The 22,953-nt window shown below is 35.8% G+C and overlaps 1 protein-coding gene across 3 annotated transcripts in view; it reads right to left on the bottom strand.

Annotated features, from left to right (window-relative positions):
* Positions 1-1,681: 1,681 nt before the first annotated feature.
* The window catches only part of SH3RF1 (SH3 domain containing ring finger 1), an 85,746-nt gene continuing 64,474 nt past the window's right edge, over positions 1,682-22,953 (bottom strand). For all 3 annotated transcript variants that reach the window (XM_027676749.1, XM_027676747.1, XM_027676748.1), the window contains exons 7-12: positions 19,590-19,744; positions 17,052-17,222; positions 16,629-16,888; positions 12,821-13,179; positions 10,821-11,155; positions 1,682-4,414 (exon numbers count right to left, since the gene is read on the bottom strand). In XM_027676749.1, coding sequence (XP_027532550.1) covers positions 4,246-4,414; positions 10,821-11,155; positions 12,821-13,179; positions 16,629-16,888; positions 17,052-17,222; positions 19,590-19,744 — 1,449 coding nt within the window. In that variant the 3' untranslated portion in view covers positions 1,682-4,245. The remainder of the gene's footprint in view (positions 4,415-10,820; positions 11,156-12,820; positions 13,180-16,628; positions 16,889-17,051; positions 17,223-19,589; positions 19,745-22,953) is intronic.

Raw genomic sequence — 22,953 nt, 5'->3', positions numbered from 1 at the left:
CACAACAGCAGTTGTTCTAGACACGAGCAGAAAACAAATGGGTAAAGACAAGGGCTGCATCTTTGGTCTTAAGACATCCAAGTTCTTCTTAGATCCTTTCACAGAGCTTGACTCTAGTAACTGAGGTAGGATCACAAATAAGTTAGCTAAGATTCAGGTCCCATATACAGGTCTTCCAAATCCTTTTCTCTTTCCAATTTTCCCCCCATCTAATGTCCATGTTCTCACCATTCATCATCCCCATTCTCGGCTCTTTTGTTTCTATATACAAATATTGCAAGTACGCCATTAAGTCATTCAAAAGAATTATGACACTGGTTTTGTTCAAGTCAAACTTCAAATCTGCTTAAGATTTACCATTATTAACCAAATGCAGGGAACGAGCACCTAAGCATGATTTGAGAAGTATACTTATGGCAGATGCATGATAGGAATCCAAAGAAGACCGGTGTATTGGCTTGTCCTACAGAAACCTGTGGCATCACTATTGTGCATACACATGAAAGACTATACTGTAGAAGTTTTAGTAATGCCAAACACTTTTTAACTAGACAAGTGGATTCTTGTATTTCATTGAAGTCAATATACACCTTTAAACATATTTGAATCTACTGGAAAGAACAAGCCAGTTAAAATATTTTGCCAGCCCTCTGAAAAAATCCAGAATGTACATAAGGCATATTTTTAAGCCTATGCAAAACTATCATAATTGTCATTACTGCTATAAGGCAGAGGTAATGAAATGAAGGTGAAGAGGATTTCAGGCACTTTTGGCAAGCCAAATGTTAAACATGTATTAGAATTACTCAATAATTACAATACAAAAAACCCCACCCCAAAACCAACCCAAAGAAATAGTCTTACTTCTACTGCACAGTCATGATGTTTGTGTGTACTTTTCTCCTATGGATGCACTGATATTAGACCACAATTCTGAAAAGAAATACATAAATTTATATAATTTATTTTATATAATCTGCATTCTGCATTTCTACAAATCATGTTACCTTCTTACCATTCCCATTCCCCCTTAATTAAGGAAAGTTAGACTTGATGCTCCTTTCACAGACCACTTAATGCTGCATCATTCACTGCTAGCAGAATTTAGCAGTCTTAACTGAGTTTATCACAGTAGCTAAAAAATTTACGAAATCTTAACACATTTGCAAACACTTTTAGGATTAACTTTCCACGATTTTCCCAGCAGCTATGTGTACATAGCAGACATGTAGCCACATGCAAATCAGGAAGATCCTCTAGTTAGCCAGTTACTGTGTGACTGCTGTGCACAGCAAACTTCTTCAGGGCAAACGAGTCTTTGCCACCCTACACTTTTGCTCTCAGTTGGAAGTTCAGGCAGATGCTTCACCCTCAGGGCTGGGGACTCTCTCTCAATATATACACAGTAGGTCCATTACACCAGACTTCATTCTCGAGAGAAAGCAGTCTATGACTTGTGCACCTGATATACTGTGATGAGACTGAAGTCCATCATGAACAGACTGAGATGGATTTACCTACCTCTTCTGAAGTTACTTGCAGAAAAATGGAGATGGGAAAAGATCAGTCAGATTCTCAGTTCTCTCTACAATTTTTGCATTATATTCATCATTCCAACCTTCTTATGGAATCTGAAGACTTTTTCTCTCTGAGCAGAAATACCCTCCTGGGAATTCCAAAATTAAGTTCTGGTAATTTTATTGTCAAATTCTTTACAAGTAATTTATGTTTAATGTTTGCATACACTATTTGATGTAGCTGTTTGCTAAGAAAATATTTATTAGGATTGGAAGTTTAACATAGTAAATCAAACACTTAACATTCACTGGACTTCAAACATAGATATAAAATACCTTACAAAATTTGTTATGAATTACACAAAGCAAATGCACAGCGTTTGTCTGTTTCTACACTGAATTAATCCCAAGCCAAAACCAAAAAATAACCCCTAAAAGATCACAAAAAAAGGCATGATAAACTGCATTTTTGTCATTGTTGCACTGCTATGTAATAAGCCCTTTTTACAAATGTTCACTCAATGTTAAAAAAATCAATTAAAATGTATTCCATCTAACAAAACTATTGGATTAAAATCTGATTTTTAACTGACTTTACACCATGAAATTCTATTAATAGAGGTAAATTAGTCACTTACTTTAAAATATGGAGTGTAGAGATAGAAAAAAATTAACCTTTAGTAGTCTTTAATACAAAATGCACTAAATTTTCCAAAATAAGATTACGACACACTAGTGCCAATTTATGCTGACAAAAGCTGATATCAGCTTCTTTCTAACTAAAATTCATTTCACAATACCTTTATATATTACATGAATATTCAAGTAAACTATTTAAAAATCTTTAAAAATGCAAAAAATGAATTATACAGTGTTTCAGAGAGACGGTTAATTTGGGAATGCTGTCATGTCCAACTAAATATATTTATAGATATATTTTTTCTTGTTTTTAAGACCATCATGATACTACCTGATATTAACATTTTATATTTTTCAATGTATAACTTCAAAAAAATTATAAGGATTTAACATATCAATGTGTACTTTTTCATCACTGTTTCTGTGTGTACTGTGTGACACTGAATCACCTTACTGGCTTCCCTTTGTAAAGTGCTGAGTAACAGCCAAATTACATCAGATTTAAATGGATTTAAATGGAGATGATGGTGCTCAGTGTCTTACCAAAAGAAATCACCATTAAACTGCTATAATCAAACAATAAAATAATAAAAAAAAGTACAGCTGAGTAGCGCATGTGTTCACCAGTGTCAAATCTCTAACAAAACCCTGAAAGACAAACAATGTATTTCTTGCAGGCTGCATTCTTTATATCCATCAGCTGCAAGGATATTACAATATTTGATTAATGATTCAAACACTGGACACCTTCTCTGGTTGAAGGCGAGTTCCTCACTAGTTTTGGTCAAGTGGCTTTTGGGAAACTTTCAGAGCAAAATAACCCAGCAACAGGAAATTGGAATGGAAAATGCCAACCATGCACAGTTACATTACTGCAGGAATTGAGTAACACATGCAAGACAAAGAAAAAGTCAGAACATACCAAAGTAGCAATGGTTAAGAAGTTAGTAAAGTTTTCACAGTGTTTCATACAGCCTTTTACTTTAACACAAGTGCATCACTTACCACCACTATTGCTCAGACATTTTAAAACATCTCTTGGCCATGCAGATCAGTTTGAGAAGAAAAAAGCAAATTACACGTCTTAGGCATTTTTTAGACATTAAGTACAACTTATAATTTTATTTTTATATTCAGTCTTATCAAACAGATGTTTTCAAGTTATATTCATTCTAAGTGTTGGGCTTTAACATTCCTTCCAATTTTGTTGGATCCTGAGCGCTAAATGCCCAAAGAACTGGCCAAATATACAAAGCTAAGCTTTGTTCAAATCGCCAAGTTATTACATAAAGAGAAGGTATAGAGAATTTCTTGTTAGTACTCCTAAATGTCTTTCTTCCTAACCTTGAGATGATCCTAACCTTGAGATGGTTTTATTCAGTTGTTCGCATGCATCTCTGCCTCCTGGAAACATTACTCTACTAGGGTGATTTATGAAGAAGTAAAACTAGACTCAGGAACACCACTGACTTTTTTTTTTCTCTGTCCAAAAAAAGAAAATACACATTTTTTTCCCCATTTGGCAAATTCTATTTGACGCCACATCACCACCACTCAACATTAACTCATACAACAGAGACTTACTCCACTGTCAGACACAGTAGGGGAAAAATGTCCAGAGGAAAAACGGGAGGCTCTTTATCAGATATAATTGCTTGCTCTTAAGGAGAGAATCCAGCTTCCCCTTGGTTATTCTTTCATAAATTAATAATTTGTTAAAATCATAGTCACAAGAATTTTAGCTATTACACAAAATTCAAGTTTAAAAAAAACCCAAGAATAAATTAGTTACAGCCTTGTAAACAATTGTTCATTTATGTAACATACTTGGGGGAAAAAAATTCCTCTATATAATAAATCAGACAGTACAAGGCACACATCACACTTAAGAATTCAAAGTGATAAAACCAGCAGATGCCTTCATCTTCTTTTTTCGCTGGTGTAATTGTGCTATAGACACTGTAAAAATATGTAGATTTTTGTTTACATTACAGTCATTTGAAAATATTTCATGACTGTGCTTTTTCTGGCAAAATATTTGTGCTATTTTACAGTACAGTATGATTTGAAGCTCTTGGAATGAATCTTCTCAAATGTTCTCTACAAAGCTGCCAGGGAAAAGGCCAGTCTTTCCATTTCGTTGCAGAGTGCCTTTGAACCAGCCATCCTCACGTTTTTTGTGTACAAAAACAATGTCACCTTCCTTAAGTTCAAGTTCTGCTTCACTCTGAGGAGGATAGGATACCACAACCCTGTACCTGTGTAATTAGAAAAAAACCCACAGTTTAGGTTCTTTTTTTTTCGCCTTTTTTTTTTAAACCAATGCTTTTAAAAGCCTGTTAAAGCTCTTGAAAACAGAAAACTGCCTAGAACTCTTTCCAGAGTACGTAATAACTATGTCTTGAACAGATAATAAAAATAGCAACATAACAAATTTAAGTCAAAATGCATACATATCCTATCAATTTTTTTTCGCCAAGATCCCTATAAAAATCCAGACAATGGTTAAACAACAGGAGAAAACTGTAATTATTTTTTTCAATATAAATTTGTCAGCATGATTCAACAATAATCAAAGCTTTCACAGCAGTAACTAAGCATAATTTTACAACTGTATGTTTAATATGATATTACCCCAGGAATGGCTCTTCAGGAAAGGCACAGAACTAAAAGCAGGAACAAAACCTATTAATTTGCATTGCTGTTTTAAATTATTTTCATTTTTCTTAGAAACTTTTCAGGATAGAACATGCCATCTTATTTGGACACAGCTTTACAATTTGTGTACTACTATATTAAAAATAAACATTTTTAAAAGTGTTCAATTCAACAATTTTCTTAAGCACCTGACACAAAGAAAAGTATATTTTTCGAGTTTGTCACAGTAAAATCACTTTTCAAATATGAGTGCAGTAAAAAGAGGCTACATTCTTCTCTCTCTATTTTTAAACATGCATAACACCACTCAGTCTCTTCTACTGTGGTTTCAGTTCGCATCAACCTAAAATTTAGGTGTTGCGGCTCTGCAGACAATCATGTTAGCTTCTTGATCAATTTTTATGACAGATATTATAACTCAATTCTTAGTAATACAATCAATAATGTCTGCATGATCAAATCAAATAGAATCAATGGCTGACTAAAATTCAAAAGCTTCTAAAGTTAAGAGTGTTAAAGGCAGTGCTAGGAAATCTGCTGGGAAAAATAGAATTTTCCATTAAAATCAGAACATTTTGCACTCATGAAGATTACTTCATAGATTATGATAACTATTATCTTAATAAGCTTAAAATAATTTATTATGTTAATAGATTAAAATAAATTAACATTCTGACGAAAAGACAAAAGAACAAGATATAGTCTAGTAAAGGATGGAATACCAATTCCAGCTCATTATACCCATAATAAGATACCGCAGAGAAAGATACTGTGTTGTAGTAGTACATTTTGCTTAAGAACATATAAAACAAAAATGAAGTCTGTCCAGATAGTTAAAAGTATTCAGAAAAGAGTAGCAACACTTTATAAATAATTAAAGTGTCTTGGGAAATCTACGTATAGCAAATCATATTTGGACCTAATCAGTTGTCAAATGTTATTTACTAGTGACTTATAAACTAGGACTGTTTCAGTCATGGCAATCCCCAGATTTTAGAGGACTGGAATTATTAGATTCATGGTTCATAAAAGCTACCAAGCCAATTACAAGATTTATTAGTGTGCAGCTTCAGAATGCTTCACATCCAACCTAGGCCTGCACTAACCTCTGCTGTGGGCAACTTGGGTTTTAATGCTGACTCAGGAAATAAGAACCAAATATTTTTAATAGACTGCAAGTTTTACTGAGACTGTAAACTACTTGAGTTAAAACAATAGTCTTTACTCAGGCAGGACAAAGACAAAATAGTGAAGGATACAGAACTGCAATAAAGCTGTGAAAAACTTCTACTGTTGTTAATAAGTAGGTTGCTTCCAGGCTGAAAATTAACCAGCACACTACATAGCACTAATTTTATCCAAAAGAGAGCCTGTTTAAAAAATGAGTTTAAAGAAAGAATAACTGCCTGCCTTACACTGCACTCTGTCGAATGCTGCCCTGTAAACATTTGACTCGAAACATGCTTGGTTTTATTTTCTAATTCTGTCAGTAACCTCTGTGCTCCCCTGAATTGATAGACTAATCTGTTCTGCTGCTGCTGCTCGCTGAGTGTTAAAACAAACAGCTTTGCAAAAACCCATCTTCTCTTTGCCCTCTCTAGAGGATCACCAGCTAGCGCAGAAATACTGTTGTCCTGAGCTTTCCATACGGTGTTGAGCAACCTCAACGCTGCAGTAATTTGGTACTTCTCATCAAATTTTAGCTTCCGACTGTTTTGATATCAATCTTGTAATCTAGTGTCTAAAACAGAGCACAGCACTCCTGGTTTTAAAATGCTATTTTACTATATTTTTCAATGTTTCATGAGAAGAAACTCATTTGGCTTTGCACATGTTCCTCTCCAAATTTTATGCCATATTTTACAAACTCTATTTGCCGAAAGAGGGGTGATCAGATCCAGACCCATCGCACATTCACACAGCTGTCTATCTAGATCACCCTGAATCAGCTGTGGAACAAAAACTTTTTCCATTATTTATTTCATCATCAACAACATACTGCCAAAACTACCAATTTCATGCAAAGTAAAAAGCTTATGCTTTATCTCAAAAGTTCATTGCAAGGTCCCTGGAGAAAAATAATCATGACCTATGTTTTGGAAAAAACATGTTCATTCCCACATGTTTGCCTCCTTATTTGCCTCCTTATTCAGTATTTCCAAATGTTTTCAATGTCTGAAGGTCAAATTTGCAGATCTTTTGTGGTCATCTAATCTTAATATTTTACATACACCTAAGCTGTACAACTATGTTTTCTTCTTTCTTTTTTTCTTTAACTGTCTTATATTATTTTTCATTAATTTTCAAAATATTATCCCAGTTCTTTTTAATCAGCTAGTGATAGAATGTTAATATTATAAAAATGAAAGTACTTTAGCTTTCCAGAAGTAGCCACTATATTTGCCATCAGTTCTTTGCTAGTATTCTTAATGTGTCTGGCCATATCCCACAGTGCCTTTGCTTTGTATTTGTGAATTTATTTTTTATTTTGAGGAGGATGGTGATCTGTCTTCACATTTCTCCATTCTACTTTTTATTTTTAATATTAGCATTTCTCACATTTTTCAGTAACATGAAAAAGATTGTATCTTTCATGTGTTTCTCCCTTTTTTCATTGCTTCTGTTTCACTGGACACAAAATACTGCTTTTCTTCCCAGATAGTTGTAGTCAATTTTTGGACAATTATCTGTGGTTTGCCTGATCACCAAGTGGATAAAAATACTTTTTCATATGCAGAAAATTTTAGCTAAGGAAAACACAGAATGTTGGAATTACTATCATTACACAAGTTAAACTCATACTTTTTCTTGCACATTGAATTTTTACTTTTCAGCTCATCTCTGCCCTGCTGTTGAGCATCTCTTCTGTCTGCTGAGTGGGTGCCTTGACTCCTACAGATAACCAACACCCATCTAGGGCAGACTGATTCTTAGCATTTAATTAACAGCATTAAATGCTGCCAGATGTGGTAAGACTTGCTGCCCTCTAAAGCCACTGGCTTGCTCACTGGGAGCAGATGTTACACCAGTCATTTTGTGGTGGATAAAATGACTTGGGGTCACTTTAATCACAGAACAAAATTACTGCTGTCCTTCACTCTAATTGTATGAAGAATTCATTTTATAGTTTAGGATATGCAGTGATATGTATTTAGGTTCAACTTCAGGTCTTTAACACCATTGCAGGGTGCTGGGTAGTTAATTATTACAGTGCTGTGTATTTAATGTAAAATTTAAGGCTATTTAAGCAATGTTTACCTCTAAAAGAGAAAGCTCATGAAAAGAGCTTGCCACTTTCTTTTAACTCTTGTCATGGAAAAAACTAAACTCCTCAGATAAAGAAATTCCTGTATATTCATAGCATAGCATGTCTCACTGGGAATTGCAGGGAGTTGAGTCTATCTTTTTAAAGAAAAGACAGTGATCCTTGGCCTTGTCAGTGCCACATCAATACAAGAAATCACAACACCTCAAGACAACTTGTGTCTTGTCTGGAGAATCAGAAGAAATGACTGAACTCCACTGCAGAGTCTCAAGGTGACTCAAGGAATTCTCCAAACTCTAATCAAGGCTTGGCAGAAATTTCTGTTAAACATCTCTGCTCCTTCTGTACAAGGAACATATGAAAGACCATGGACCACAGCAAGCAATCAACATAGTTCACAGGAGAAGAGTGAATATAGGAATAGGAACAACAGAGAAGACCTGCAGTAGTAGGATTTAAGAGAATGTCACAATCTTCCCTTCCTTTAGTGAAATGGCCAATGGTGTTAAGTATCCATTTGCAAACACGTCACTAAGAGCTTGTTTACTATCAAACAAATCAGATGTCCATCCACTTATTTGGTATGATTGGAAAAAAGTTCACAAACTTTACTTCTAACTTCTGTAGAACATACAGGAAAGACATACCCTTGGACAACCTGCAGTTCTAGTGAATGGAGAAACAGTGGGATTAACATAAAAATTCGATATAGAATCTTAAAGGAAGCAAGGACTTCGAGGAAAATTCTGTATCCAAACCAGGAACATTTTCAAGTGCTTTCCAGAGTTGAGCCAGCCTCTTTCGCTCCTAATTCATGCAAAATAATCAGCAGAATCTGACTCCTAAATCCTCTAGTCACCTTTCAAAATAAAACTCGAACACTAATATTACACTGCAAATCCAGAGTCAGAATAGGAAAAGTACTGTTTCTTTTTCCAGTCAGATTGTAATCTGAGATTGGAACTGTGAGATTTAAGAACAGAATAATCCTAACAAGACCTTTTTATTGAGTTTATCCTCAAGAATATTTTCCTCCTCAACTCAAAATTTTCACTGAAGTTGCTATTGCATCATAACTATGGTTCTTACCCACCCCGTCTTCCAAAATGCTGAAGAGTAATCAATGGTTATAAATTACGTTGAAGATATTGGGTACTGTGTAAATTTTAAGTATTATTAACCAACACATTTTAAGCAATTCAGCCAATGAAATGTGCACATCAGCTCAGGAAAAACATTAACCCTGTCCTGAAAAGGACAAAGGGAACCCAGATGAAATTCTATTTAAATACACTGGCAAAAATGTAACAATTCTGCATGACCACCAACGAGAATGATCTTGTATTAGCAGTTCTCCAGTAGCAATTACCACTTAAAATATTTTTTAACATTTAACATTAAGAGAATGTTTGAGTATATGTTATTACTAGATCAATAAAAATATACAGCATCATTTTCTTTAAGTAGTTCTGAGAAAAGAATTTTCCACCATGGAAATAAAAAACCTATTTTTTGTGAGGATAGAATTAGCTTTACACTAATATGCACTGGTCATGCCGGAATGAATTTGATATTATTTTCACATTCAAAGCATAAAAACATATTACTGTGCTAAAAAGACTTACAATAATGTGAAAATAAGTAATGTTATTCTTAGTGAAAAGTCTTTCAGATTTTATTTCCCATTTCTAAGTGTAAATCTACTTCAGAAATTCAGTATGAAAGAGAATTTCCTGCAAGGAAATTGCATAGAAACAGTAATAACCTTTTCAAAAATATTAAAGGTATGACAGAAGTGAACTAAAAGACACATAGAAAGTTACATATTGTCTGGATCTTAATGTATGGGTATAGCTTAAGATCAGTGGGCCTCTGGAAGTACAACAGCATGCTCACACACGTGAGTTAATAGTATCAAAACAAAGTTTACAATAGCCAGCTTGAATCAGTTCAGTCCTAGGGCTGTTAACATTGCAACTCTACTATTTTTTCCCTCTACACAAAATCTTGTATCTACTGCAAAAGAAATCCTATGACACTCTTTATACTGCTTGTCTGCTACCAGGAATAATAAAAGAGACAGTAGTTAGGAAACTGCCACTTCCTTCACGGTCTGTGCAATCTACTGAGGACTTGGAAATTGGAAAACAATAGATGGACACAAAAGTGACGGAACTTCTAAGCAACTGCCTGTCAGTTTCGGAGTTAAGACAATTATATGTTTTTCAGACTCACTTGCCAGAACATGGAGTCTGCCCTAGAGCTTGCTACATGGAGTGCACAGTCACGGGGCATTTGGGCAGTAAAAGTATCTTTGCAATGGCTCAAGAAATCACACATTAAGAAGCCTACACATAGATAAAGGTCTCATTCATCATATATTTAGGCTGGCAGTTATGCACTGCTAATAATCTTAAAGGACTAACCTGATATTCATAAATGCAAGAACATAATGTGCTTTTGTTTTGCAAAATAGGATGCCTATTTTATCTACTTCACTTTTCATACCAAACCTGTGATCATCATATTTAAGTGTCTATTCATTCAAATACTTTAAAGTAATATGAAAAGTAAACAAATATAAACATGAGTATTCATTGATAAGTAAATAAAGTATTGTTAAAAACTTTCATCTTGCTATAAATCTCAGCATTTTGAAGCAGTTCTGATACACACTACAAGTGTCTGAGAATGGATTTTTTCCTTGGTTTGCCCAAGCCTGGCTGCATAGGATAATTTACCTTTCACAGACAAGAGGCCTGGATTCATTCAGGACCGGACCCAGGGATGAGCAAGGCTGCCGAGGTGGTGGTGCTATTGGAATAGAAGAATCCAGGGAACTCGTTTTCCGATGCAATGATTCCTGTGCCAGCCCAGAGGCCTCGCTGTCAGTGGGACACGGTCCAGCTTTGCTGTGAGTGCCTGCTGATGGAAGCTCTGGCCCCACTGCACCTTGTAAGGCTAACTCTGCGGCTGCTTGCTCAGCCTCCAGCGTTGGTGATGCTGGAGGTGACAATCGCGGCTTGCGTTTAGTGGATGCTCCAGAAAGTAGTTTCAGCAAACCTTTTTTTTCTTTCTGTAAACCAAAAGCAGTGCCTCATTTTAGAACAAAAGTCTCCTGTAAAAAGAGCTGAACATTTCCTTCCGAAAGATGACATCGTGCTCAGAGAGGACTCAGTAAATGATGAGATACTTGAGATTGTAAAAATTAAAAAGATAATGATGAAAATTATAAAAGAAAAAGCAAATTATTAACATTCTAAAGAGAAAATCAATAAGTAATTAAGACCATAAACTGGCTAAGTCCTTTCACTTGGTTAGATTAAACCTTAACTTAAAATCCAACTTCTCTGTACCAAATGGTTCTCTAGAAAAAGGTGTGATGAGTTAGATTCCCAGAACAGGAACTTAAAAAGTAAAACATTTCATTAACATGGGCATTTCCAGGAAGACATAAAGAGTAATTTCTAACCAAGCAGGGAGAAAAGTCTGCTCTGGAAGCTGCTGTTTAGATAAGTTTCTTTTATTTATCCTCCCTCAGCAAGGGAAGATCTTTGTGACTTAACAGAAATTTGCCCCAAGGAGAATGTATTGTGTTTTGCTGCCGTGCTAGAGGGGAGGATTGTAAACATTCTTTTTGCTTGTCCAGACAAGAATCCCTGAAGACTATTACCTACCCTGAAGAGAATTATTTAAGTAGCTTTTTGTGTTTCTTGTATTTTTTTAAAGGGGTGTGGGCAGCGATCTTCTTACCAACCCTTTGACTGAGTGAATTTAGTGTTTACGAGAGGTGCCAGATTGTGAGTCTTGGAGACAAAAAAACCCTATTTAACCACAGACAGAGAAAAGCATGAGCAATGTGAGATTTTTTTTATAGCCTGGGATGTAGTGGAATTGGTGAATTAAAAAATCCTCAGTACTTTTTCCAAGTCTCCAATAACTTAAACGTATTTCAGCAAAGATCTGCTGTCTAGCAAATGGGAAAGAAAAAGAAATTAAAACGGTCCAAATATATTAGCATCATTCACCTTAAACTATAAATAAGTTTTCTAAAATCCCTCCTTAAGGGCACCTCAGTCTGATTTCAATGTCTATGGCTAAAATAATTTTAAAACAAAGTTTTAGGTACATCCATTCAAGAATAATCAACAAAAATAACTAAAAAGTGGCTGACATTAGTGTACAGCCTAAGATTAAAATCTTCATAAATTACATTCAGCAGCCACATCAGCATGTGGCTGAAGAGTAGCAAGGTAAATTCTAAAACATTTGAGATGTAAAGACAGTTGTCCCAAGGAAAAAAAATTTCTAACTACACCACAACTGTAAAAGAAAATCAAATATAAAGTTGGAGGAATTTTTTGGACTACAATATAATATAATCACATGACTTGGTGAATAGTGAGAATGAGTTTAGACATAGAGGAAAATACTTCAAAGAGAAGAAAAGAAAGCAGAATCATTACAGACTGTAATGATGTACATTTAGAAAAAAAAAACTATGTGCATTCTTTGTTTGTCCAACAAACATTATTGGTAACATGTTTTTCATAACCTCTCAATGTGTCTGCTTAATAAGGAAGCCAACCTAAAAGAATACTGATTTTAATTTTATTTTATTAGACTGAAATTTTTATGTTCCCACATTCATGGGGGTTTTTTGGTCATGTTTTTTAATCTCTTAAAAGATTGTATGATAAAAACAGGAGAATTCAAGGGAATGATTTTATTCTCTACCCACCTTGCCATCCTTGTCTGCTTTACTGACAGCAGCATTTCCACCAGCTGCTAAAGCATTCTCTGGAGATGCAGGAGCTCCAGGGTGTGTGTTTACAGTTTTTCCGCTAATATCTCCCTCCAAAGATGAAGCAGCAACGTTAGGAGAATTCAAAGAAGCTGCTGCACATGCCAGTGGGATGGTTGAGCGGTTCACATTCACAGCTGTGACATAAGCAGCACTATTTGAAAGCTGGGGCTGGAGCTGCTGGGAGGCAGCAGAGTGGTGGGGAATGATCACAGCTGCAGGAATAAGGCATGTTGGACTTTGTGCTTGTATGGGTGTGACTGCTGCCGTAGGTCTTTCTTGACTATGTGAGGCAACTGGAACAAAAGAATAAAACCTGAGATAGTTCATCTTTTCACAAAACACACAAAGAGAGGTGCAGTCACTGTGTTATAGCTAATCAGTCACAAAAAGTTTGCTTCCTACCTTCTTAACTTTCATTCCTATTACATAGTGACATGATACACAGCATCAAATTTATCTTACCTGAATAAAGTAGTAGCATATGGTACCCTACTTGCACCACTATGCAACAGACGAATAACAGCACTGCAACTGTTGTGGAGATATCCAAGCTGCTAAGTGAAATGCTTCACATACAGACAGAGATGAAAAGTGAAGATTACATTTTAGTACCTAAGAGCTAGCTAAATATTGTCTGGAAGTGGTTTGCTCCTTTTAATATAATATGTAGTTGTCCGAGCACATAATGAAAGTAGGAAGAAACACTCCTTATAGAAGCTGCTAAAAATATAATTGATTGTTTCCCTAAACTATTCACAAAATCCACAACAGATTTAGTAGGTCTTTCAAACAATAAGTACAGTGGCAACTACTGCTACGAGTGGTTTCTCTGAAAACATAAGCTATTGTCTCTTGGGATGTTTAAATATAGAAGTGGATTTACTCATACCCCTGTGAAATAAAAGAAACATCTACACTGGAAGCTGGAAAACAGCACAAGGCTGAGTATACTAACCTGGGTTGCAGCTGAGCTGCAAAGCACAGAGTTCTGCATGAGCTAATTAATCCTTTCCAAAAAGTAACATTGCTATTATAGTCATATGGTCAATCATACATGCTTTTGGATCATTTCAACAGCTTTGACATCTCTGAAGTGCAGACATTTTAACTGAACAATATGAGGCAAAATGCAGCACCCCAGTGCTGCACAGCTTCTCTCCTTCAAATATTTCAAAATGTTCTGTCGAAGGAGGGGTCATACCTCTAGCTTGGTACATGTACATCTCAAATGTATCAATTCATTTTGATTTTTAGATACTAATTAGAGTTTCAGACTTGTTATAAGTGATATCCTGAAATCAAACCTACAGCACTTGCTCGCTTTATTCTGCTTTCTACAAATTCCCTTGGTAAGCTGGTTAGATTGCAGCAACAATGTATTAGAATAGATTGACAAAGTTCCCAAATTTGACATAACAATTCTACAGTATTATACCTAATTACAATCCCTATGATAAGAAGCATAAGTTCTTTCTTAAAAAAAAGGTGCATCATTAAATGCTGTGTCTAATTTTTTGATAGATAACCTCTTCCCCTGTAGCAGACCCTTGCTAACTCTGAGTAGCATGAACATTTCAAAAGATACAGAGAGTGCAGCAAGATTATTTTGGAAAAAAATACAATTATTAATGCTGTCTTTTGTTCATGAGACATCAGTTTTCTTACAAGTAGCTGCTATTCTTCAAGATACATCTACACTCATATGCAATTTATGTACTATAAGCATGGAATAGCTTTCTGGTTTGGTTTTCTTATCCCTGATGGAATTGATAGGAAAAATGCTACAGGTCACCCTATTTTCATGAAGTTTAGCCTTTAATGAAATAGGCAGAATGTATGTTTTCTTCATAGTTCCTTTTAATCAAAGGATGCATATTCCCTCAGCAAAGATGATGTCAAGCAATATTTCACTAAGACCATTGAAGAAGGGTCCTCAAAGCCCTGAGCTAAACTGAAACTGGAGAACAGTCCCGCAAAATGCAGCATTGATTTGTGAAGCCTCACCAAGAGAGTAACACTCAGCTAGAGAAAGCTCAATATGATCATGTTTCAGATGCTGACTACAAAGTGCTCTGTAACATTTGAACATAAAGCAGCCATTATTGCTTCAGTTCTCAGGTCCCTATAAGGGACAGATCTGTATTTGTGACTGAACAGTACACCCTTACAGAATCCAATGTTAAGTTCTCTGCATAGAGAGTGCAGCGCCTCTGAATTTTCCATTTTGGACTTGAAAACTTGGTGGGAAGTATGTTGTCACATTTGTCAGCTAAATGGAAGGGTAAAAGCTTATTTGTCTTGACAGCGGTGCAGAGATGCAGGGAGAGAAAGACCTCTGGAGCCCACAGGAGCTTTCTCCTTGGTGCTGTCATGTGCAAGCTTCTACACAGCTCAAAAGAAACATTTAGAGCAGAAACCACCTGTGCCTGAGAGGCAGGAAAGTACAGATGCTTTGCTTAGTTTCTCTTACTAGCTGCCAACAGCATCTGGTTATTTTTATTTAAAGGTAACGAATAAAGTTGTTACAGAGAACTAGCACATCTGTTCCAGCCTAAGATCGGACCGGAGAAAGATGGGACCAATTAAGGAAATAAAATACCTAAAGACATATGTACATATCCTACCTTCAAAAGCAAACCTGGTGCTGACATCTGAACATGCACAGGGTGTTTTAGGAGATGCATGACTCTGAAGAGGGAGTGGGCTAATTCATGGAACTTGAGACCATAAGAAATAACCATTCTTAAGGAGATAACAGATCATACCATTAGCATCTTTTGCTTTCACTTCTGCTCTGTTTTTTTAAAAAAACTTTCTGCCATGACTCGCAGCCAAGAGATCTCATTCCCTAAATTCAAGGCTGAAAGAGGAAACGCTGGGTAGTCTGAAATGGAGTTTTTCTTTTCCCTTTTCCTTTAAGGCTCTTGGAGGAACTGGAACAGATTAGGCTCCAGTTGTGAAGAATTTTCTTAGCCTGGTAAATCTACAGAGGAGTGCATGGATTTGGTAAACAAAACCTCTTGAAAACACCACTATCAATCTTTTTGAATCTGCATTTAAATAACAAGAAGGCATGTTTCACTATGATGTGGCCTGCCTCAGACAATAAATGCAGATTTATACCTTTCAGAAATACAGAATTTTGCTACATAGATTATATGGATCTTGAAGGCAGTATAGCCTTGGTGTTTCAGAATCAAAGCTGAAAGAAGTTGCAGTCAAGGTTAGAGAACAAACTGGAAAGCCTAAGGACCAACCCTGAGACAGAGACCTGAAAAAGAAGAAGGAATGAACACTACAGGTATTCAAAGACGTTAAAAGATGATTTAAAAGTGAATGCTAAATTAGAGCAATCTGTAGCTGTTATGCAGTTAACACACAAAAAATAAGCTATGACTCAGATATTCTTTTCACTTTTACTACTACATGAATTGCATATGGGTGGGGAAGCTCAGAGAATGTCCCTGTCCCAGATACTGCTGGAACAAAAAAAATTCCACCTAAAGTACTTGCATATAAATTCCCAACAGTGGGAGTATGTAGGTACACACAGTTGCTTAGAGAAGAATAATAAGAGATTCAACAACTCAGAGGGATATATTGTCATTTCAACTGTAAACTACGACATTAAAAGAAATCCCAACACATATTTACATATATCCTCACTCCAGCCACTTGCCCAGACAGACCCTACAGTTTGTCTACTACACAAGTTTTTTGTTTGTTTGTTTGTTTGTTTTACCTGTTCTAACTGCATTGCGAGCCTGGTTGACTGTCATTTGTCCTGTCACGTGCATAAGGACCTTGGTTTGCGGACTGGTTTGGATATGTGCTGCAGAAACCACAGCTGTGGGTACTGTGCTGGAGTTCACTGGCACACCATTCCCCTGGAGCTTCTGGGATGTTCCACTAGCAGTGGAAGGGCTGACCATAGTTACCACTCGTCCTGTTTGGCCAGCTGTAGACATGGGAACTTTCGTTTGTGATGCACTTGTCACCGTCCTGCCAAAATTAAAAGCAAAACACCAAAACACAACTGAAAAAATTAGCTAGCTACAAAAGCCCACAGGCCTTCAATTATCCAATTTTAGCATTAAATACAAGAACAGAATAATTTTGGACTTGAAACTAGATAAACTATTTATACACTTGTATAATACTATACCTTGTAACTGGAGCCACATAATTTCCAGGAAAAACACCAATCTTGCTTGTATGCATGGAAGTTCCCTTGAACCAGCCATCTTGGCAGCGTTCAAACACTAGGAACATTTCTCCCTTCCGCAGTTCCAGTTCATCTTCTTTCCGAGGAGTGTAAGGGTATATAGCAATATAGCTAAAAGACAGGAAAAAAGATGCAATCGATAAAGCTAAAAGAACTGAAAACATCACTTGTGTTTCCTGGCACAGAGAGTTCAGTCAGAGATGAGAAGGCATGGCAAAAAGGGTTATGGGTTAGTTGATCCATCATACCATTACATTATTAAAACAAGTTATGGTAATAGTAAAGGAAAAAATGACAATTAAGAATACCCTCTCGACTGCACTTTAAGGGAATGCAAAATACTAGTAATAGGACTGTCCATCTTCTTAATTAAGTTAGTTATCTTAATTAAGTAGGTATTTATCTACCACATATCCCACTTCTCTCTCCCTACACCTGCTTCTAGTACCTCTCACATTTTGTGACACACCAACTTCTTTTTTATTTGGAGGGCTGGGGAGAATGGAGAAGTTTTGTTGGTTGGGAGTGAAAGATCAGTATCAGAGCTACTTTACAAACTGCAAAACTGGAGTTTCCCTGTGCAAACTGCAGTGCAAGAGATATGTTACTGGAAATTGAAGTCTATGGGTAAGGTAGTTAGCAGTTACTCACTTGTAAAGTTTATTTCCTTTTTTATTTTCCAAGCAACACTAATGCATAATACAGTGCATTTGAAATCATAGTGAGAGTTCAGAAACATTTTGCATTTTTTCCTTTTTAAAAAGCATTCTTAGGAAAAAAAGTTTAAAAAACGCTGAAGCTCCTGCAGTTGCATCTTGGAACATTCCTAGGGAAGTCTTTGATAAGATGGCGCAGTTTCCTATTATCACATTAGAAAGCGATACTGTTATAATCTCTACAGTGTTCTATTTTCGGCCACAGTTGGAACATAAGAAAAATGTTTGAATGTTGTTTACATAATTATTGACCCAAACCTATGGAAAACAGCATTCTCATAAATCCCATTTTCTCAAAAAGAATATACTTTTCACAAGAGGGAGACAATTAAGCAGATGGGTGGACTATCCCCTTTTTTGGAAAAGGATCCACAGTTACTTGCAATGCTAGTCTTTCCCATTCCCCTTTACGAAACATTCGTTCATCAAAATTGTCTCTTGCGCACAGTAATAATAATAACAATAGCATTAATTGCATGCTTCTCCTTTTTGCATTAGGGTTTTGTTTCTTGCTGTCTACCCAAGAAACTTTGCAGAATCTGCAAAAATCCTTTAAAGGCAATACAGGTACCCGGCAAAGCAAGTCAAAAATACGCTCTAAAAGAAACATATAGTTGCACTGGCAGAACATATAGTTGCACTGGCAGAAGAAGGCTTCACTGGTACATGATTCAGGGGTGATCTACAAAGCCACACACTGAAGCTCCATGGAAAAGCAATTGATTTGCTTTAATTGATGTTCATTAACTTCCCCTTTAGTTAAATCATTCCAAATTTCATTAGTATCCTCATATAGAGCAACCCTTTAAAGACAGAGGATGGAGGTAAATGAGATGAGAACTTGATTAACTGCACTAGGCACAATAATCCATAAAAAGCAGTGTTAAAAGGCTTGACACCAAACAAACAGCCCAAATCCAGATGCACCTGCTATACAAGAAGGGCGCTCTTCTGGAGTGGGAGGAAACCTGGTGGGAAGATAAAAAGAAAGACACGGAGCAAAAGCAGTCCTTGCATTATTCAAATGTGTCCTAGTAGATGGTTCAGCATCTCCTGAATTTTCTATTTTCTTTTACAGTTCCTATTCCTTAAGCTGCACACAAAGAAGTTTTCAAGAAGATGTTGTCAGCAGCACATGTTAATATACAAAATATTTTCACCCAGAAGGATGACGCACATTTGCTTGTATTATAAGTGTGAAGATGGAGTGCTAACTAGCAGCTCTCTGCCTTCATTCCGAATTGCCACCCAATAATTAAGTGTACTGTAGAATCTTCAGTCAAATTTCAATTGCAACTGACACAAGTAATCTGACAGTAACATGCTAATATAACAACAGTCTAAATGAAATACAGTGCTTTTGGTGTTTTGGCACAAGTTACTTCATATGAGAATAGCCTTCTCATACCATACCTAATGGAAAACATTGAATAAATTTACTCCACTATTTGACACTTGTGAGTTATACAGTATTCAGCACTAACACAAGGATTCATTCATCTTCTGCAGGATAAATACTTTATATTTTTTAAGTGAGCCTTTTCTATAGCAACAGATGATTATATTTATCTAAGACATAAACAATGATCAGTATGAAGGCTGTTTGGGGCTATCACCTTTATGCATGCTTTTGTTCTGAGTTGTATGCTTGGCTTTCTGAGAATTCTAGCAGAATGCAGCCAGCTGGCGTGATACACATACAGGTGAAGTTATCGATCTCGTTCCATTTTTCTGACTGGCAAAAAGTTTCTATTTTACTTACACACTTGGACGAGTTTGTGGTCGTAAATGTGCCATTTGGTCAGTTGATCCTGATGTAGACCTTTGAATTAAACCTGTAGATTGAGGTCCAGAAGCAGCCGATGCAATGATCGCAGCAGACAAGAGAGGTGGGGGCGGAAGTGGGGGATTCATATTCTGATTTTATAAGAACAAAAAAAAATAGCAACAATGATCAATATTGTTTGATGCATTGAATCAATGGCAAAAAAAAACCCAAATCATGACATTCTAAGGAAATGGAAAAAAACCATCCAAGTTCAGCATTCCTTTACCTACTGGTACAATATAACTGGAAAGTTAGGTTTGTCTGTATTTCTCTTTTTCCAGTTTAAAATATTGAAGTTTCGGCAGCTAATTAAGCTGATAACAAGCAATTTTGCAGCACGGGAAAAATGGAAAGCATTGTTTCTAATTATAACATCTTTAGGATAGGGCTCGACAAAAATTCAGAAGCCTTCCAGGAGGTAGACTTTGCATCCTGTTGCTGACTGTACTTCATAACATGATTGTTTTTGTAACCTGAAGCTGAAACATAATATACAATTCAGCTGCAGTACACCCAAAAGCACCCCTTCTGGGGGAAATTTTCTTTTGATGCATGGGTCACAAAAGCAAGCACAATATGAGACCATAGTCACTGAGCTATTGTTACCACTTTCTCCTATTCTTCTAGTTTAAAGAGTTAGCTTTTGAAATTCAGTATTATCAAGATTGGTAATCTTTAACAAATACCCCAGTAAAAAGGCACCGCAGATCTTAATGGGGGTCCTGCCTACAGACTTCTGTGCCTTTTGAGAATCAATGGAGCAATTGTTACCTTCTGCTCTGTAAAGCTTCAGACAATTCTTTAGGACCTTGTGTACTGACACTCCTGGGAAAAGGCACTCACAAAAGGAGAGCTGTTCCTTCCTCCCTTTCCAAAAATAACTATTTGTGTTACAACACACACAAAAAGAGTAATAAAAAACCTCTAACATTTGAAAATGTAAAACTGAATTAATTTCAAACAATCTTCAATTTAACACAATCCTTTAAGTATTGAAACAAAACTCTAAACCATGATGCTTCAGGTTTAAAAAACACAAAACTAGAATATTATTTAACAAAATATCCTGAACTAGTGCCTGGCACTTCCAATATATCAGCATATAAATGCACAGCATTACATTATCAGTTTGGAAAATACGTAGGTGAAAGTCATTTTAATTCCCCTCAAACAGCCCACTTCTAAAGTGGACTTGTTTTCTGTTTTTCTAAACTAAAACGTATATGGAAATTAAGTTTTAATTCTACACTGTGTGATTATTACCTCACTGCATTTGGTGAAAGTGTTAATAGAAAGACAGCTCTATAAACCAGTTTTATGCTGTCAAGACACAGTAAAGAACTGCATCATTAAAGCCTTCAAATCTAGAGGAAACGGATCAAGTCTTACAGTTTTTCAGTCAAAATTCTTATGCTTAGCTGTGGTATAAATTGCATGCTATATTGCGAAATATTCCTATTTTATTTAAAGGTTTTTTTTCTGATCGTTCTTAGGACCAAATAGGTCTTCTGTATCCAACACAAAACAGACACGACCTGCTGGAGAAACATAATTGTGAGCTTTAACACTAATAGTTATTTACAAGAATGGCAATTGCATTTGCTTCACATTCTACATTCCTATCCATACAACAATCTTTTTAAAGTACCTAGATAATTCATACCAAAACATTTCTCTTTCAGCTGTTTTACAGACCAAGTTATTTCCCACTCCCAGTCAGCTTCAATAAATGTCTTAGCTGAATCCAAGCTGAATCTAACTTTCATGCAAACTGTCAATAAATTTAAACCTTTTTATAGGCATTTCATTTTTTTATACATGGTACAACTTGTAAATCCACATTAGGAGATGATTAGTTAGAATCCTTTAAAATTAAACCTACTCATGCACAATATCAAGGTTGTCACAATTCCACACTTCCCGCATCTCTAAAGATATGAATGTTGAGTATTGTATTTTATTCATTTGAACACATAATATACATTGAAGTTTTAGCTACAATAAAGGCACCTTCATGGCTCTATTTTATTCTGCTGTGTTCAGGTCCTGCTCCCCTTCCCATGTCTAACAGCATGGTAATGAGACCCACAATGAGTGGGGTCCCCAGTTAAACTCCTAAAAAGACTTGGTAAATACTGAGAAATCTAAATAAACTACCTGGTAGGCTTGAGAGGACTAACACTTCTCAGTTTGCACTTCTACACCTTGATAAAATATATCCAAATGATCCAGCCATGTTTTCCAGAAGTTTTCTTGTGTGTAACCATTTTTCTAGCTACTGAGAAACACACCTACCAGAGCATATGCTAGTTTTTATAGTTCTCATAGTCAACATTTCATGAGAGAATATATGCAAACTGCACATGATTCAAAAAATATGCTTAACAATAATTAGGAGTATTTTAGGTAGCTGAAGGGGAAAAATTGAAAGTTTCTGCAAATACAATTCAGACACCAGGTGTACTTTAAAGCATACAAAACAGCAAATAAATGATAATTTTTTTTTTAATTGGAAGATGAAAAATTACATAATTTGATACTTAATTTATGTTTGAAGTTCAAATAGTACCTATACTATGCACACACATATTAGTAAATTTAAATATAATTAGGCTGCATTCTCATATCAGTCAACTGAAAATCAATAATCAGCTCACCCAAAGAATAATAAAAGGCACAGTAGTGGGAAGGAATATTCATTAACTGTATTCACTTCCACAAGGTCTTGGAAAAAGCATATGGCTTGCAAAATTCCTTGAGGGCTAACTAATTAGGGCTCATGTTTAAAAAAATTCCTAAACTATATGTTATCAAGAACAGATTTCTCATATTAAACTTAATTGTTTCTTTCAGCTGCTTCCTCTTCCTAACAAAAGTTGATTTGAATTTTTGAATTTTTGTTGATTAAAATTAGAAGAGTTCTTATTTAAACCTCCTCCTGACTTACACTATTGAATCATCAGGAACTATACAATTATGTCATTAGTACACTACATAACCCTCACTGCTTGTGCCTCATTAATAATAATTCAGACTACTTCATATACTTCAACATAGAGGGGCAACTTTTCTTTTTTTGTGTGTACAAGAGAACAAGACCAGAAAAAATAGGGATTTTTTAATTTTTGAAACTTTCAGTGTGCAAGTGAATGCAAACCATCCAAATAAAGACCACCTATTTCTGCTAGTTAAGTGCACACACCAAGACACCATTTCAAAGTCAACACATCCAATCTGCAGAAGTAGCAATATGAACATCTAGGGTAATTGCAGTCCAAAACACTTTTGACTTCTCAAG

This window comes from Neopelma chrysocephalum, unplaced genomic scaffold, assembly GCF_003984885.1.
Source record: "Neopelma chrysocephalum unplaced genomic scaffold, ASM398488v2 Primary Assembly neopelma1_42, whole genome shotgun sequence".
NCBI classification, from domain to species: Eukaryota; Metazoa; Chordata; class Aves; order Passeriformes; family Pipridae; genus Neopelma; species Neopelma chrysocephalum.
The sequence above is the reverse complement of the archived record's forward strand: the minus strand, read 5'-3'. Positions and strand labels throughout refer to the sequence as shown.